At 31.9% G+C, this 15827-nt stretch overlaps 1 protein-coding gene across 1 annotated transcript in view; it reads right to left on the reverse strand.

Moving 5' to 3' along the window:
• Positions 1–14023: 14023 nt before the first annotated feature.
• The window catches only part of LOC146531352 (uncharacterized), a 58710-nt gene continuing 56906 nt past the window's right edge, over positions 14024–15827 (reverse strand). Inside the window, exons 7-8 of the mRNA XM_085198308.1 lie at positions 15418–15621; positions 14024–14472 (exon numbers count right to left, since the gene is read on the reverse strand). Coding sequence (XP_085054434.1) covers positions 14335–14472; positions 15418–15621 — 342 coding nt within the window. The 3' untranslated portion in view covers positions 14024–14334. The remainder of the gene's footprint in view (positions 14473–15417; positions 15622–15827) is intronic.

Below are 15827 nucleotides of genomic sequence, written 5' to 3' on the forward strand. Positions count from 1 at the left end.
GCATTAACCACAAGCTCGAAAAAAAAACCCGCCTGACTTTATAGCAACGAAGATTTAGATGCGTTTGCACGTATTGGATAATTCGAGTTGAATGTATTATTTCAGCGCGATATATTTGGTTTCATATTTTTTGTAGTAGTTATTACTAATAACTTATTAGTAGTAGTAGTAGTAGGTTATTTTTTATAATTTCTTCCGTTTAAAAATAGTCATTTAACTATCTAAAAATAGTCATTTAAATATATTTTAATAAGTACTTGAAAAGATTAGTAGCACAGATTTATAATTACGGTACCTACTAAAAAATCCTTGCTGTGTAAAACAATTGGAAAATCCTTATTGAAACTAAAAAAATGCGGGTTGCATTAGGGTTTAATTAATGTTCACATTATCTTAAGTGCTTTGCGGATATACATTATATGAATAATCCAGTAGTAAAAGCGGGCGAAGCCGCAAGAGGGTCGCTAGTTATATATATTTTAATGAACTATAATTTTTTGTTTAAACAAGTTAAAAAACGTCAAATGTATCTCGCATGTGGCGTGATAGGCAAAGGAAGCCTATTGTTAAGACACAGGAGGCATTGTGAGTTGAGTTGCGGATCTCAACGCCGCGCTATGCGTTGACAGCTAAGAAATCCATCCATTAGCCTTTCAACATCCACTGCTGGACATAGGCCTCCCCTAATCCTCGCCACTCCGTCCGGTCCTGCGCCTTTTGAATTCAGCGGATTCCCGCTGTCTTCTTAAGGTCGTCGGTCCACCTCTCCATCGCTCGCTGAGCCACTTTGAGCCTGTGGATAAGGCTTGCAGTGAAGGACCACTTCTCAGCGTCATAAGTTAACACTGGCAACACACACTGGTTGAAAGTTTTTGCCTTCAGGCACTAAGGGATACTAGAAGAGAAGATATAAGATATAGCTAAGAAATAATAATAATAAATATTTTATTACCGCAAGTGGAAATCGAACTCACACTGGAAACCAATTCCAATGAACAATCGAAGCACTTGCTATTTGATCTTTTAATATAATAAAATATTTTTTTACTATATACATGTCTTCTATGGGACTCTTCTATGGGATTTCCACCGCTATTTATTTTTGCTTTTGTTGCTATCGTCAGTTTTATGATTGCTTCTGAGATGCGACTGTAAACGCGACGGTTGTGGGTTCGATTTCCATTCGGGGAAATATTTAATATTTTCATTTTTTTCGTAACGATGCAAAATAAGTGCTTCGTTGATTTTATTCAAAATTCAAGAATTTACCGAAAAATGGGGAGCAGAAGTGTCTTAATCAACTCTTGTCTAACCTTTAAGCGAGATGGATGTGGATTCGATTCCAGTCGAAATAACAAATTATTTTCATTTCCCCGATCTGGTAAAAACTGATTTAGCTGTAAAAATAAGTAAATGAATAGAGTAAATTGTAAATTGTAAATTCAGCCATTCAATATAAGACGCTGCACTCGACTGAGACATCTAACGTTATGACACAAATCCCGGTTTATCGGCTAATACTAATCTCTAAGACATTTGGGCGTTTTGACAAACTTAGACAAAATGGCAATCTTATTTAAATAAGTTGTATTTTTTTTCAGTTTCACGCTATACCCCGCATAGAGCAACGTTCCCTCCGACAGAGAGACACTCCGTTCCCCACTTCCAGCCACGGTTCGATTCCCACTCGAGGAAATGGTATATATAATATTTTTTATTTCTTCACTCGGTAAAGATTGCCTCGCCTCGTTAAACGCAGTTAAGTTGCGCCACTCAACAAGCAATGCCTCCAGAATTCAGCGGAAAAAGGGGAACGGGGTATCTTAACACGAGGTTCCTTCTACCCCACTATGTGCGTAAAGCTACAAAAAAAAACAAATAAAATCAAAGGAAAATTATACAATTCTGAAATATCCAGAGAATAACTATTAAGTACAAAGATTATTTAGTTAGTACAATATTTGACAGACACGCCGCAGGCACCACTATTCTGGTGAGGAATATCAATATCCGTGAATATGGAGAATAATATCTCGATTCGTATAATAGTGTAAAATAACAAAGCCGTACTTCATACAAAATTTACAACGTTGTTTATTTAATTACTTGTTTTATGTATGGATATCTGGAGTAAAATAGGTTCTTTGGTGAAAATTAAAATGTACTATGTACTTAAACTTATACTCAACGTGTAATGTTTTGAATTTTGGCGGAAAGCGGAGAGCAGTGTGTTTGGACTCTTTGTAATTCTGCATTTCCTGCTGCACCGCATAATTTCTTAGACTTTGCTCTCGAAATTAGAGAGAAATGGAATTCAACGTGCTTCCAATTTTATTGTTGCTAGAGCGAGGAAATCAAAACAATTCCCTACCCAAAATTGGAATCAAACCCCCAGACGTAGCATTTACAATCCACGACAGCCTCAATCACTAAACAATTAACAAAAACTACCAAAACTATTTCGGAAATTGGAACAACTATTCAAACTGAAGTTACCAAAACCAATCTTTGATATCAGCACCATATCTATATGAACGGAAGCTATAAATTATTACACGAGAACACTTTATGGGTAAGCTCCCAGGGATTGGACTGTTGTTTGAATGTGGGAGTATCGGTTCATGTGAGTATTTTACATAACTAAACTAGCCTCCCCCCTTTCCCCCTATTCTCCCCCTCCCCACTATGTACTTTGAAATCGGAGAAGTGGTAATCTATAGCCCCCTAGAGGTAACGATAAATTGGACACATACACTCTAAATCTTTTGTGCTACAAGTACGAATGTATATCAGTTTTGTTTCGATCTAATAAGGATTATTTTCAGTGATGTCTGAATGGCATGATGAATGTTAGATTTTAGGGTGTGTTGTCCATTTTTTTAGGGTACGGAGGTAACCCAGTCTTAAGACACCCCGTACCTCATTTTGCGTGCGTGCGTGCGTGTTGAGTTGCAGAACTCAACGCCACGCTTTGCCTCGATACTAGAGCGATGAAATGAAAATATTAAATATTTTATTCCCTCAAGTGAGAATCAAACTTGCATCCTGGCGCGTTATCAGTTACACTTCTTGTCATACTATTCTTCAAATTCTTTAAAAATATATATTAAATATAGAATTACATTATAACTATAGAAAAAGTAAAATAGAATTAAAATGTTTTAGTGAATAAAAAATAAATATTAAATTTATAGAAGTAACTCATATAATAAATCACTTATACCAGAATCAAATATTATCTACGCTAGAATAATAAAATAATATTAAATTAAGATTACATTTAAGTAACACCTTTCAATATTTACTTATAATAAGTTTTGAAAGTTTATATTCTCTAAGGTTATAGATAAAACAAAAGAAAATTTAACAAAAAGTCATTTTATTCACACATTAGGGAGGCTAGACACTGTTGAGATTACCGAAATATTTATTAAACATAAACATTATGCGCATACTAATCTTTTTATATATAAATTTGAGGCCAATCGTGGTACAGAGGCACGGAAGTGCGACTGTAAACGGACAGGATCTGGGTTTGATTTCCATTCGAGCAAATGAAATATTTAATATTTCCATTTTACATGTTTTGAGTTCCGCTATACAATACACAATTCCTCCAGGATTCGATACAAAATGGGGAATAGCCACTAGGTTTCTAGGTTCCCTCTGCCTACCCTGCTACGTACGGGTTGCAGAGCGAAGATAAAAAAATACACTTTTTCATAATAAAATCTCATTTGTCATAGTCTATCTCATATAACCAACTACATCCCACGTCTCATATTTCCCTACCTCCTCAGATACATTACAAAAACCCACCCCCAAACACCAAAGAGCTAACAAGATCAGGATTTTAATTCTCAAAATGTACCGCTTTTTCCGTTAAACTTTACGTCGAACAATTTATCAACCTCGTGTCTGTCCGACGGGCGGGCAATTACTGATGTCGCACTCCATTACCACCGGTGGTAATTACAACGAATTGAGGGTAGCTCTTAAATCCTATTTGCTCTAGTGTTTCATAGTTGATTCTAGTATTGTTAGGGATTTTAATTGTGTTAGTAGGTGAGGAAGGATAGTTCAGGTCTATAGTATAATTATTATGCGTCGATATGTTTAAAGTCATTGCAATTTAAAACTAAAATGTATTTAAAACATTAATAACAAAACATACCGTAATTTTTATTAAAAAGCTTCATCATTGAGAGAGAACGGAGCGCCAAATTCTATTATCTCTGCTAACTTCTTTCTTCTCGTCCACTGTCATCAACCTCTCCACACGTACCCTCAAACACCAAAGTCTCCACCTATTTCTCTTACCGTTCACTTTTCCTTCATAAATCTTTTTTGCCGTTCTTCCATTCACTCACTTGTTGTTCGCCAAACCACTTGAGTTTGACGTTCTTCTTCATTCCGACGGTAATTTCTTCACTAGTGACTGCCATTGAAGAGGAGGAGTCTTCATGATTTTTACATGGCTTTCTTCTGTGAGTTCCTCTCCCCGTCTATCTCTTTCTCTCTACTACCAATCACCTTTACTTCATTAAAAAAATACTTAAAACAATCATTCAAAAATATTTACAGCTACTATATAACATTTATCCTTAAATAATATTCTCAGTAAAAAGAGACAAATTCATACTAAACGACTATCTAACGACGTCATGTAAAAAGAGAGGAAAAACAAAAATACATCCACAAGATATCGGTGACCGAGGCCCCGCACGCGTCGAACCTTTTTTATTGCCTACACATCACCCGTTCTGCGTTGTTAAACGTTTGACTGAAACAGACGCCTTGTCGAATTGTTCTAATATTTTAGAATGTTATTTAGAATCTATTTGACTCATTTTTTTCATCATGTTTTAAATAGCTTTTGCTTAATGATTCCAGAAACATAGGAAAAATAATGATGGCAGCATGTGCTTAAGTGTGTGAGTGTAATGTGAAGGTTGTAGGTTCCGTTCCCACCCGGGAGAATGAATTCCATTATTCATATAATAACTCAATACACAATACCTTGAATGATTTGGCGGAAAATGTAGAACAGAGTGTCTTAACACTAGGTTTCTTCTTTCTATCCTGCTTTATGCTATACTAGCGACCCTCTTGCGGCTTCGCCCGCTTTAACTACTGGATTATTCATATAATGTATGTTAAGAAAGAATAAGATAATGTGAAAATTAATTAAACCCTAATGCAACCCGCATTTTCGTAGTTTCAATAACGATTTTCCAATTGTTTTACACAGCAAGGATTTTTTAGTAGGTACCGTAATTTTAAATCTGTGCTACTAATCTTTTCAAGTACTTATTAAAATATATTTAAATGGCTATTTTTAGATAGTTAAATGACTATTTTTAAACGGAACAAATTATAAACAAAAACCTACCTACTAATAACTACTACAAAAAATATGAAACCAAATATATCGCGCTGAAATAATACATTCAACTCCAATTATCCAATACGTGCACACGTTTAAATCTTCGTTGCTATAGAGGCAGACGGGTTTCTTTTTTTCGAGCTTGTGAGCTGTGTGCTTGTGGTTAATGCTGAAGAGGGTATTCTGTCTCTGATGCAAGCACTACGTGGCTGCCTGTGAGGAAAATTAAACAAAATGCATCGGCCGGGAATCGAACCTGGGCCACCCGTGTGGCAGGCGAGCATTCTACCACTGAACCACCGATGTGTGTAAGGCAGGCGGGCGCGGCGGACGCAGCAACGATTTTTTGATATTGTAACAACAAACAATAAAAGACAGTTTTGATCTACATTAAATGGCCAACGTAACTAATATACTTATTTATATGCTGAGAGTAAGGGATAAGTGAAACTTGAGTAACATACAGCTGATGTGTCAACGGCGGGATGTGTCAACAAAGAAATGCGTTTTTCTGTAAAACTATTCGCAATTTCCAAATAGTGTAAAAAGCGTAGAAAATTAATAAAGTATTTTAAAGGATAAGGATTAATACCATTATGGAAAAATATGACTCACAATAAAAAATATATTGAAATTATTATTTTTAGACAGAAAAATGATCAGTACACGTTATTCTTAAAAGATATGAATATGCCGTCGCGGATTTTATTGTAGATCTTATTAAGAGAAACAATACTCCAGTACATTATTTTCATGTAGTACTTACTATTAAAGCAGCGCATGCGCGAAAGTGTCTCAACGGGTAGGACTTTATACATATTTATCATATTTATGTTAATTTACATAAGAATGTACAAATAATAAACTATATATAAACCTTCTACGAAAAATACTCGACCTAATGGTGAAAACCGCATCAAAATCCGTTGGGTGGTTTAGAAGAAGAAGAGTTAGAAACAACAGACAGACATGAAAAGCGACTTTGTTTTATAAGATATAGGATAGGATAGGATAATCAATCCATGTTCTCAACGAGACAATTTAAATTTTTTTACCACAGAAGTTTACTTTTTTGGTTACATTATTCAAAATTAAATAAAAAAATCGTATATTTCTCAATCTATACCAGACTAAAATTCTTTTTATCTCATTCAAAACACAATCTCATATCTAAATTAAATACTCAGTATTAAATAAGACAGAAATGAATATTTAGGGCAGATTTCTTTTGTCATTTCCTAAAAGGCGACGCCTCTCATCGAACTCTTACAATAGAGACTTCCAAATAAAATGTTTTTCATAATATAAAACATCGCTTTGATAACGTCATTCAATTGTGTGGAAACACAAACAGGGCGTTTCAAAAATAAACAATGTGGAACAAATGAATTGCTTATGTTGGGGATCGAGTCCGTGTGATTTACGTTTTTTTTTTCTATTATATTATAAAATCTAAATTTCAAATTTTATAAAAATCGGTGCCGATTTAAATTTTTTTCCATACAAACTTTCAACCCCTATTTTACCCCTTTAGGGTTAAAATTTTTCAAAATCCCTTCTTAGTGGATGTCCAGATTACAAAAGTAAACATCTGTCCAAATTCCATGTTTCTACCATGAGCGGTTACGGCTGTGCGTGCGTCTTACCTCAGTCAGTGAGGACAAGTCCTTTTATATATATAGATAATATATTATAGAGCCGGTCGTAACGCAGGGACTTTAAACGAGACGGGTTCGATTCCCACTCGAGGTATTTTCATTTCTTCGCTCCAGTGTTTTCAAAGCGCGGCGTTAATTTCCGCCACACCTCCCTATCCTGCCTACACAGCGTGAAGCTGAAAAAGAATCCAATCTATATTTATTCGAAATAAAAACGACAGTGGAATATACAATTTACATCTCGTCTCACGAAATCTAATTTCATATATAATCTTAATGAAATAATTAAATTAACGTCGACGCCTGCTGAGCCTTCATTAAAAATATAATACTCAATTATGAAAGACAATGTTACTTAAATTTATCATAAGAGCTCTTAGAAACAATTCTTATGATTACTTGGAAACAAATTGTTTAATTATAATTCACGGCACATTCCAATGGAATTAGGAATGGAATAATATATGAAACAAGATTAATATGTTTATCCGTAATTATATACATTTTTGTTGTTTTTAGGGTTTCGTAGCTGTAAAGGTAAATACGGAACCCTTTTAGGATCAATTTGTTGTCGGTCTGTCTGTCTGCCAAACTACTACATATGTTTTCTTCAAGCTATGTCGAAATTTTGTTTTTGTTACAACTTATATATGTTATGAGCACCTCTTTAGGGAGCCTAATACAAATTACTGCCACCCAAAGATAATTACTTAGAATTATCATTTGGAGAATACTATGATTTTATTACATTTTTTTTTCTTTCTAAAGTGTGGAATAACACATCAAAAATGTTGAAAAAAAAATCATTTTCTTATACATTTCCACACTAAAACAATATATTTAAATAACAGGTTAAATCTAAAATAATTTCTTAGTTCACAAACCAAATATAAACACCGTATACTGTAAATCGAAAGGTGTTTGTTTGAAGTAAATGTATGTAGTGGGTGTCAAGCAAATTTGATTCATCACTAATTCACAAAGCTAGGGAAAAATCAGCTATATATGTACAAACTGAAAGGGAGTTCGTTAGCCTTATGTGAAGCTTTTTCTTGGGTTTTCGGTTTTCCTTTGGTCAAATCTTTGTTTTATTTACTATAAGTGTTTTATTTTATTTAATATTTATGAAATATTGTAAAGAAACATGAATTTATGATGATAAAATTTAACTAAAGTGTTCGATTTATATATTTTTTTATGTCATTTTTTTCTTATATTAAATCAGTTTCACGATGTATCCCATGCAGTAGGGTAGGTAGAGGGAACCTTTGCATTTTCCACCAATTGTTTGAGATATTACTTGTTGAGAACAACGGCAGAAGTCAACGACGGGCTTTTTGTCTTAGCGCCTGAGCCAAGAAAGGAAAATATTAAATCTAATTTCCGCCGAATTCTAGAGACAACATATTGAGTGGTGGAACCGAAAACTCATTCACTGCCGACTTAATATTGTCTACACATCTTAGACTACCTCCAGCGACCAGCTTATCACGTCAAGAACTCGGCCTTCATTTATTTTCGGTTCCCATGTAAGGGGAACGAGCTTGTAAGGCGAAACTCAAAGAAACAACATTTTTAATATTTTTATTATCCTCGCTCTGGTAATGTGTCAAAGCGCGGCGTTGAGATCCGCCAATCAACATGCAATGATTCCAGAATTCAGTGGAAAGTGTGGAGTGAAGTATTTAAGCACTAGGCTCCTTTGGCCATGGAAGATACAAGGTTAAGCCGAAAGAAAACTGTCTGAGCCGTGTGTAAATATTGAATTCAGCATTGTTACAAACATTGCTTCGAATAAGCATAAAATCTACGCTTTTCCTAGGCAACAAAAATGAAATTTATTTTATTTAAACATGTCTTTGCAGAATTCATTTATCCCGCACACCTGTGGAACATCTCTATGTACATATTTTATCTTCAATTCTCAGAACAATTCATCCAGTTTTTTACAAACATTCGTATTTCTTGTCACATACATAGAACATAAACATTTGGCCTTTATTAAATTGTCTTCCATCATTTTAGGATTCCGAGTGACGTTACCCTAGATATTAAAAATAGTCCGTATATTTTCACAAAAGCATTTATATTAATATTGCGATAAAATAAAAAGAAATATAAAATTGTAATCCCCCACCTGGACTCTAATTTCTTTTCGTTGTTTTGTTTTCATTCTTGTTGCCGGTTTCTTGATTTTTAGTAACACAGAATAAACTTCGCAAAGATTTATAATTTCTGCTCAAATATTTGATATTTTAAGACCCTCGAATAAGTTTACCGGAAAATCACATAAAAGCTTTCACAGTCGCTTCTTACCAGCTTAGTTGAAACTTCCGAATATTTCAGCAATAAGATTATTCAGCTATGTTCCTAGTAAAACATTATAAAGCGAAGAAAGGGATTAAATGCCGACTTAGTGATAGTATAAAATAGTTTAAATAAATTGTATTACGGGGCCAGTCGTGCCGCAGGGCTCCAGTCGTGACTATAAACGCGACAGATTGTGGGTTCGATTTCCACTCGATACTTAATATTTTCGTTCTGGTGTCCAGGCAAAGCATGGGTTAGATAGAGTTCCGCCGTTCAACGATTAATGACTCCAGAATTGGATGAAAAGTGGGAAGCGGAGTGTCTTAACACTATGCTCTTTTGCGTACCGTATTACGATGCTAAGATAAAAAAAAAACGTACTTACTACTAAAATTAGAACAGAACCAGGCATTATTCACTTCCCTACAACGTCACATCCAATTTATAATCACACTTTGAAAGCATAAAGTTTATTCATATTCCCTAAACAAATAAAACACACATCGTTGACACCGGCCTGCAAATATTTATGTACAATCCAAGCTGGCGAAAAAGTAAACAGAAAGGACCCGATTTCCGAGTTAATTGGGAACATTAGTCATGGCCGGGTCGCCGCATGACCAGTCCCCTTATCATAATATGATTTGTGACACTACTGGAATATATGAACGACGGTATAAATTATATTAAACGACATTTAAAGGTTTGGGGCTGATTTAGTCACTGGTGTACTGGTGAAGTTGTTTCAAAGGAATTTGTTCGTGTATCACAAATAAATGGTATTAGTTAATTAATCATATGTAAATACGAATAAATAAATAGCTAAGTAATTAGCACAAGATGGCGCAGTTGCACAACGGCAAACGCGCGACGGTTATGGGCTCGATTCCCACTCAGGGGATTTAATTATAAAACATTTTCATTTCATTGGTAACAAAGAAGTGCGGCGTGAAGTTTCGCCACTCAACACAAAATGTTTCGAAAATTCGGCGAAAGATAAAAAACGATATGTCTCAACTCTCCGTTTCCTCTGTTCAGCTATAAGCGGGAAGCGTAAAAAATAAAAATATACGCCATCTATGAAAGTTTCGTTAAAATACCTAGTGCTTCATATTATTGACTGCCCTGTGTAGATGGCGCATATATTTTGCCGTTGTAATTGTAACCCCAAATACCATTTTCCTCTCTTGGATCTCTATTCTCGTAACTATGAATTGATTTTCTATCATCTTGTCCACATCATACCTGTGGCCTATACCCTATTCTCTAGAAATTTCTGTAATGTTTTAGTAATATCTATATTTACTAATATATGTATTTTTGTCATTTAAGGTCGTCGTGGTGCAATGCAAATAGTTTAATTGTTAATAACAATATTGTGGGAGTCTCGAGAAAATAAACTACTTTCATTTCTTCACTCTAATACAAAACCATAGTTTTGAGTTTCGCCAATCAACACGCAGTGTCCCGAAAAGTTTGAAAGCTTTTATACTCACTATTTTATATTATACTAGCGGCCCGCCCGCGGCTTCGCCTGCGTGAACTACTTTATTATTAATTTCTGTCTCCATGAGTACCTACGTCCTATAAGTAACTCCTATGCAAAATTTGAGATTCCTAGCACTTGTAGTTTCTGAGATTTCGTGATGAGTGAGTGACCTTTCGATTTATATATATAGATATGTTATATTATTATATATACATTACTGAAATAATTCAATAAAACAAAATTAATAAAGTCAATATATTTATTTTACAAAAGACCATTATTATTAACATTCAACTAACGAATCTTTCTTCAAAAACAAATACAACCTTTTCTAAAATAGACATCACAGATAAAATATAGACACAAAGTAGTTTGCCACAAAATATTTGAACTTTGAGACACTTATATGAGAACTGCTTAGTTAAACGTGATAATTGAAATGAATAAAGTAACTCGAAATAAACATCTCTCTAACAAATATAAAGAAGCGAGTAAATTTAACAATATGAAAAAAAATATATTAAAAATATAAATAAATATTTCTATGATAAGCCTTTGATTTCAAAAAATATTTCTATAGATTAAAAGGATTCAAATCCACGACTTCTAGTTTAAGTAACATGCCACTAGACCAATAGGCCTGATTATAATATACAAATTTAAATTATATACAAATAACAAATACTATTAAAATTTACTTTAGTTGCTTTTTAACTTATTGTACAATAGATAGAAAAAATCAACATAAAAATGGCTTTAATGCTTACTTAAAACTCTCTTCTAATTATATGGAATTATTACGTATATAAAAATATATATATATAGACCAACCCACAAATTCACCATACAGAGCTAAAATATAAGATAATAAAACCATTTGAAAACAATTAAGAAATTTCATGGAAAAATATTTGGAAATACAAAAAAAAACCAGTTTAAATTATGACAACTCGAACCAAGCACCGCAAAGAACTTTCATAAAACATACGGATATGTACAATTTATATTTCTTTCTATACTATAAATTTGTATATCCTGTGTATTTTCCATTTAGGAAAAGGGAATAGTTATTAATAAACGAATTATCAAGTTTAAGATGATTTTTTTGTTTAATGTTTTTGTTGATTACTGACACTACGAAATAATAGATACCAACTATAATATATTTATATAAAAAAACAGTATAATATACACGAAAAATTAAACTTATCCATATCTATTAAGCCGCCATAAATTCTATACATATATACATACATACATTACACATAATATAATAATTATAATATTAATATTTTAAAACATTTTTTTTGCAATCGCTACGTACATAGTTTTCCTAAATAGAAAACACTTATAATTTATAGCACGATAAATAATGACACGACGAAAGCTTAACACTTCAACTATAATCCACTATGAACGTGTGGATATCATGATTAAGTTACTAAATGGTTATTTACAGACGCGACAAAAATATAACAAAAAAATTAAATAAGAAATTTTATTTTATTTTAATATTAATACTCAATTACAAAATAGATTTAAAGTAGGAATTCTTATATTTTTTTAAATTAAGCAAACATAATTAAAAGGAACTTTTCAAAACAACATTTTTTCAACACTTCCTTAATTTTTTGATTATTCTTAATTGATTAATAACTAAAAATTTTACACAGAGAATAAATAAGATACATACATTAACATATCACATACATATTAATTGGTAAAAGCAAAATGTTGATGGTATTTGAAATGAAAAAAAAAACAGTAAATAAAAAACCTGGAGCCCTTTAGACCTGGCTATAGTCGGAAAAGTCATAATACTGCTTCAAATACATACTTCCTTTGTGTTCCACGAATTAATAAATTAAAAAATATATTAAAATAATATTTTAATATACAAGCTTTATTATTACGCTGAAAAATGAACAGTTGCCAAATATGTTGCCATTAAAAACAAATTTCATATATAACGAGGTAAAGTAGCGGTTGTTAATTTGGAATACATGTATAGACCACTTTATTTTTTAAATAAACATTATTTAAATACAAAAATCATAATTTTTGCCAATTCATATAACAATTCCAAGAAAAATATTAATAAAAAAAAAATACATAAGAAACTATAAACTGTGTAGAAGTAGTGCTCTTAACTATAATTATTTACATTTATAACAAATGTAATATGTACAGTATAACAACAAAAATTTATAAAATTAATATGATTATTTATTTCTACTATTAAATTATTATCTTTCAAGGTCTTCCTCTTAACAATGAATCGACTTAGAACGAATAAAAAGACAATGATAATTTTACACAACATCGATTCTATATATATTAAGTAACTATTGATATTTATTTATGATAACTATTATAATAATAAGACCTTTGTTCACGATTTTCACATATTTTAAATGAAACTTTGATTATTTTTATATTTTTCATTGGATATTTTAGTTTTTTACATTTTTGAAATACTTTACAGTGGTAACAGCTTACATTCAATACGGATTACTCAAGTATTTCACACATTCAGTTTCCAAAAATGTATAACACTAGAGAAAGTAAGAAGAAAACTTTCATTTAATAATATTTGTATAACTATGAGATATATTTAAAATTTGTGAGGTGCGACGATTTATTGTATTGTATACTATAGGATATTTCTATATTTTAATTTGCTATTATAAAATTTTATTCGGTGACTTGTTTTGTGCATGTTTAAATTATTAATAATAATATAATATGCTTATATTCGGCTTTAAAAATATAAATTAAAAATAAAGTTTTTGAAAAAAATTGATGTAAAAATTGAAAACTGCCACAATTAATTATTAAAGGATATAAAATGACAATAATACTGATAATCTCTATTGAGGAATCTATTTTTTTATAAATTTGAATGGCAATTTTTTTTCGAATCTTATCCCTAGGAATATTTTTACAAAGTAATTTTCATATAAATGTATGTATGTTTAATGATGAAATGAATCGAGTGGTCCTCTAAAATTATGGCAATGTTTGGGGCAATGTCAATCGAGAGGCCTTATTTGTATTGTCTCCATAACACTTTTGTGAAATTAATATTTTTTTGATAATATTATAATATTATAAACTAAGAAAATATTATAAGAAAATACAAACTTCTTTTATATATAAGTATTTATGAAAAAGATCATCGACAAGTACATAATAACGTTTATTCTCAATCATTTAATAATTTATTTATAAAACTTTATTACATCGAATAAAAAATAACGAATTAAAAACTAATTTTTAAAATCAAATAATTAAAAACGACTATCAAAAAAATCAAAATGACCGCTTATTTGTACTTAACACATATAAAAATCATATCACCATTTAATAAAAGATACAAACAACTTCCATTACAAGAATCTAAAAAACAGCAAAACATATAATTTAATACAACGTTAAAACACCAATTTCCATGAATTTTCAACAATATAAAAGTTCTATAGTTTAGGAGTTTAGGCGGGACAGATTGTTGAAATTTGTTCTTTTTCAGCGTTAACACGCGCTATGAGGTCGTCGGCCCAGCGGTGCGCCGTGCGGTCCACGGTCGAAGGGACCGTGAGGCACTGCATGCCACCATACTCGCATGCGATCTGAAAATTAAAATAATACTTCAATATTGAAAAAAATATATTTTTAAATAATATAACAATTCATACATGTATATAAGAATTAAAAAAACATTAGTGCCCACTCATCACAGGCACTTTTGTATTATTAAAGATCCCTTATCATTTAGAAATATCTCAATTGCCTACGCCATTAAAATAATATGACAGTAGACACTATCACCGATCTAAATATAATGACAGATTTTAATCACTTTTCTACAAAGTAACGAAAATGTTGGACAAATAACATATTTGTACTTTTCATATAAAGCTCATCTATATTTTTATATTTATATAGGTACATTTATATTTCCGTTATTTATTTTTGAGTTTTTATTGTATAGAATACTTAATTATATAGATTGCCAGTTTCAAAAATACATGTGATTGTGGATTCGATTGACACTTAGAACTGCACTTGGTCTGGTTGTATAAAACAATGTCTCGTTGGTAGGTATGGTAGTTGGTAGTTGGTAGCTATGTTGATAGATGAAAAATCCAAATCAAATAAAAGTAAAACCCCTTGAAATAATATAAAAAAGTTATTTTTAATTATTTCAAGGGGGTTTTCAGGGGGTATTATTAACCCTTGAAAGAAGCCTAAATACGCAAAAGGGTTGACCTGACAAGCCCTCAAAAATTAAAATGGAATTAAAGTTGTTTTGTGCATTCTTCAAATATTTTGTGAACTAATTGCTTTACTTAGTCACATTGTACAATTTTTTACAAAAAAATGTCTATTTGTTATTTTAATATATAAGCTATATAACTGTAAAGTTTTATCTAAATCTGATTAGTAGTGTTTTCGATTTTGAAAGTGGAAGGAACATAAAATCAAACCTCACAAACTTTTACATGTATATTATTAGTGGGATAGTAGGAGAGAATAGGATGACATCAAAATTTACAAAACTATATCAAACTCACTCTATAGTGATGTAACAGTGCCCTATCTGTGGGAACACCGACGGACGAGGCCCCAGGTGCCAGTTCCCATACAAAGTGGTTGCCGAGTTCCACAGCATCTCGCGGCCTGAGGGCATACTTGCTCCTGTTTTTCAGAGCGTGGGGCGCTGCCCACCGACGGGTCTTGCGTGACGTCACTAGTGGGGCTGGAGCTTCTATGTCATCCTGGAATTTCAATATTTTGATTTTAGTCGTAATGGATGAATTGATGAGTGAGATAGAAATTAACTAAGTATTTGCAGTATTAACAGTATAATTATATTATGTACAAAGTATCTCTTTCTTTAGAAAAAATAACTTTCACTTACCTATAAATTATATTTTTAAATAAATCGCCCATTAAAATATCACTAAAATAAAACAAAAACTTA

This window comes from Heliconius melpomene, chromosome 15, assembly GCF_056956725.1.
Source record: "Heliconius melpomene rosina isolate 202511_hmr_F chromosome 15, ASM5695672v1, whole genome shotgun sequence".
NCBI lineage: Eukaryota > Metazoa > Arthropoda > Insecta > Lepidoptera > Nymphalidae > Heliconius > Heliconius melpomene.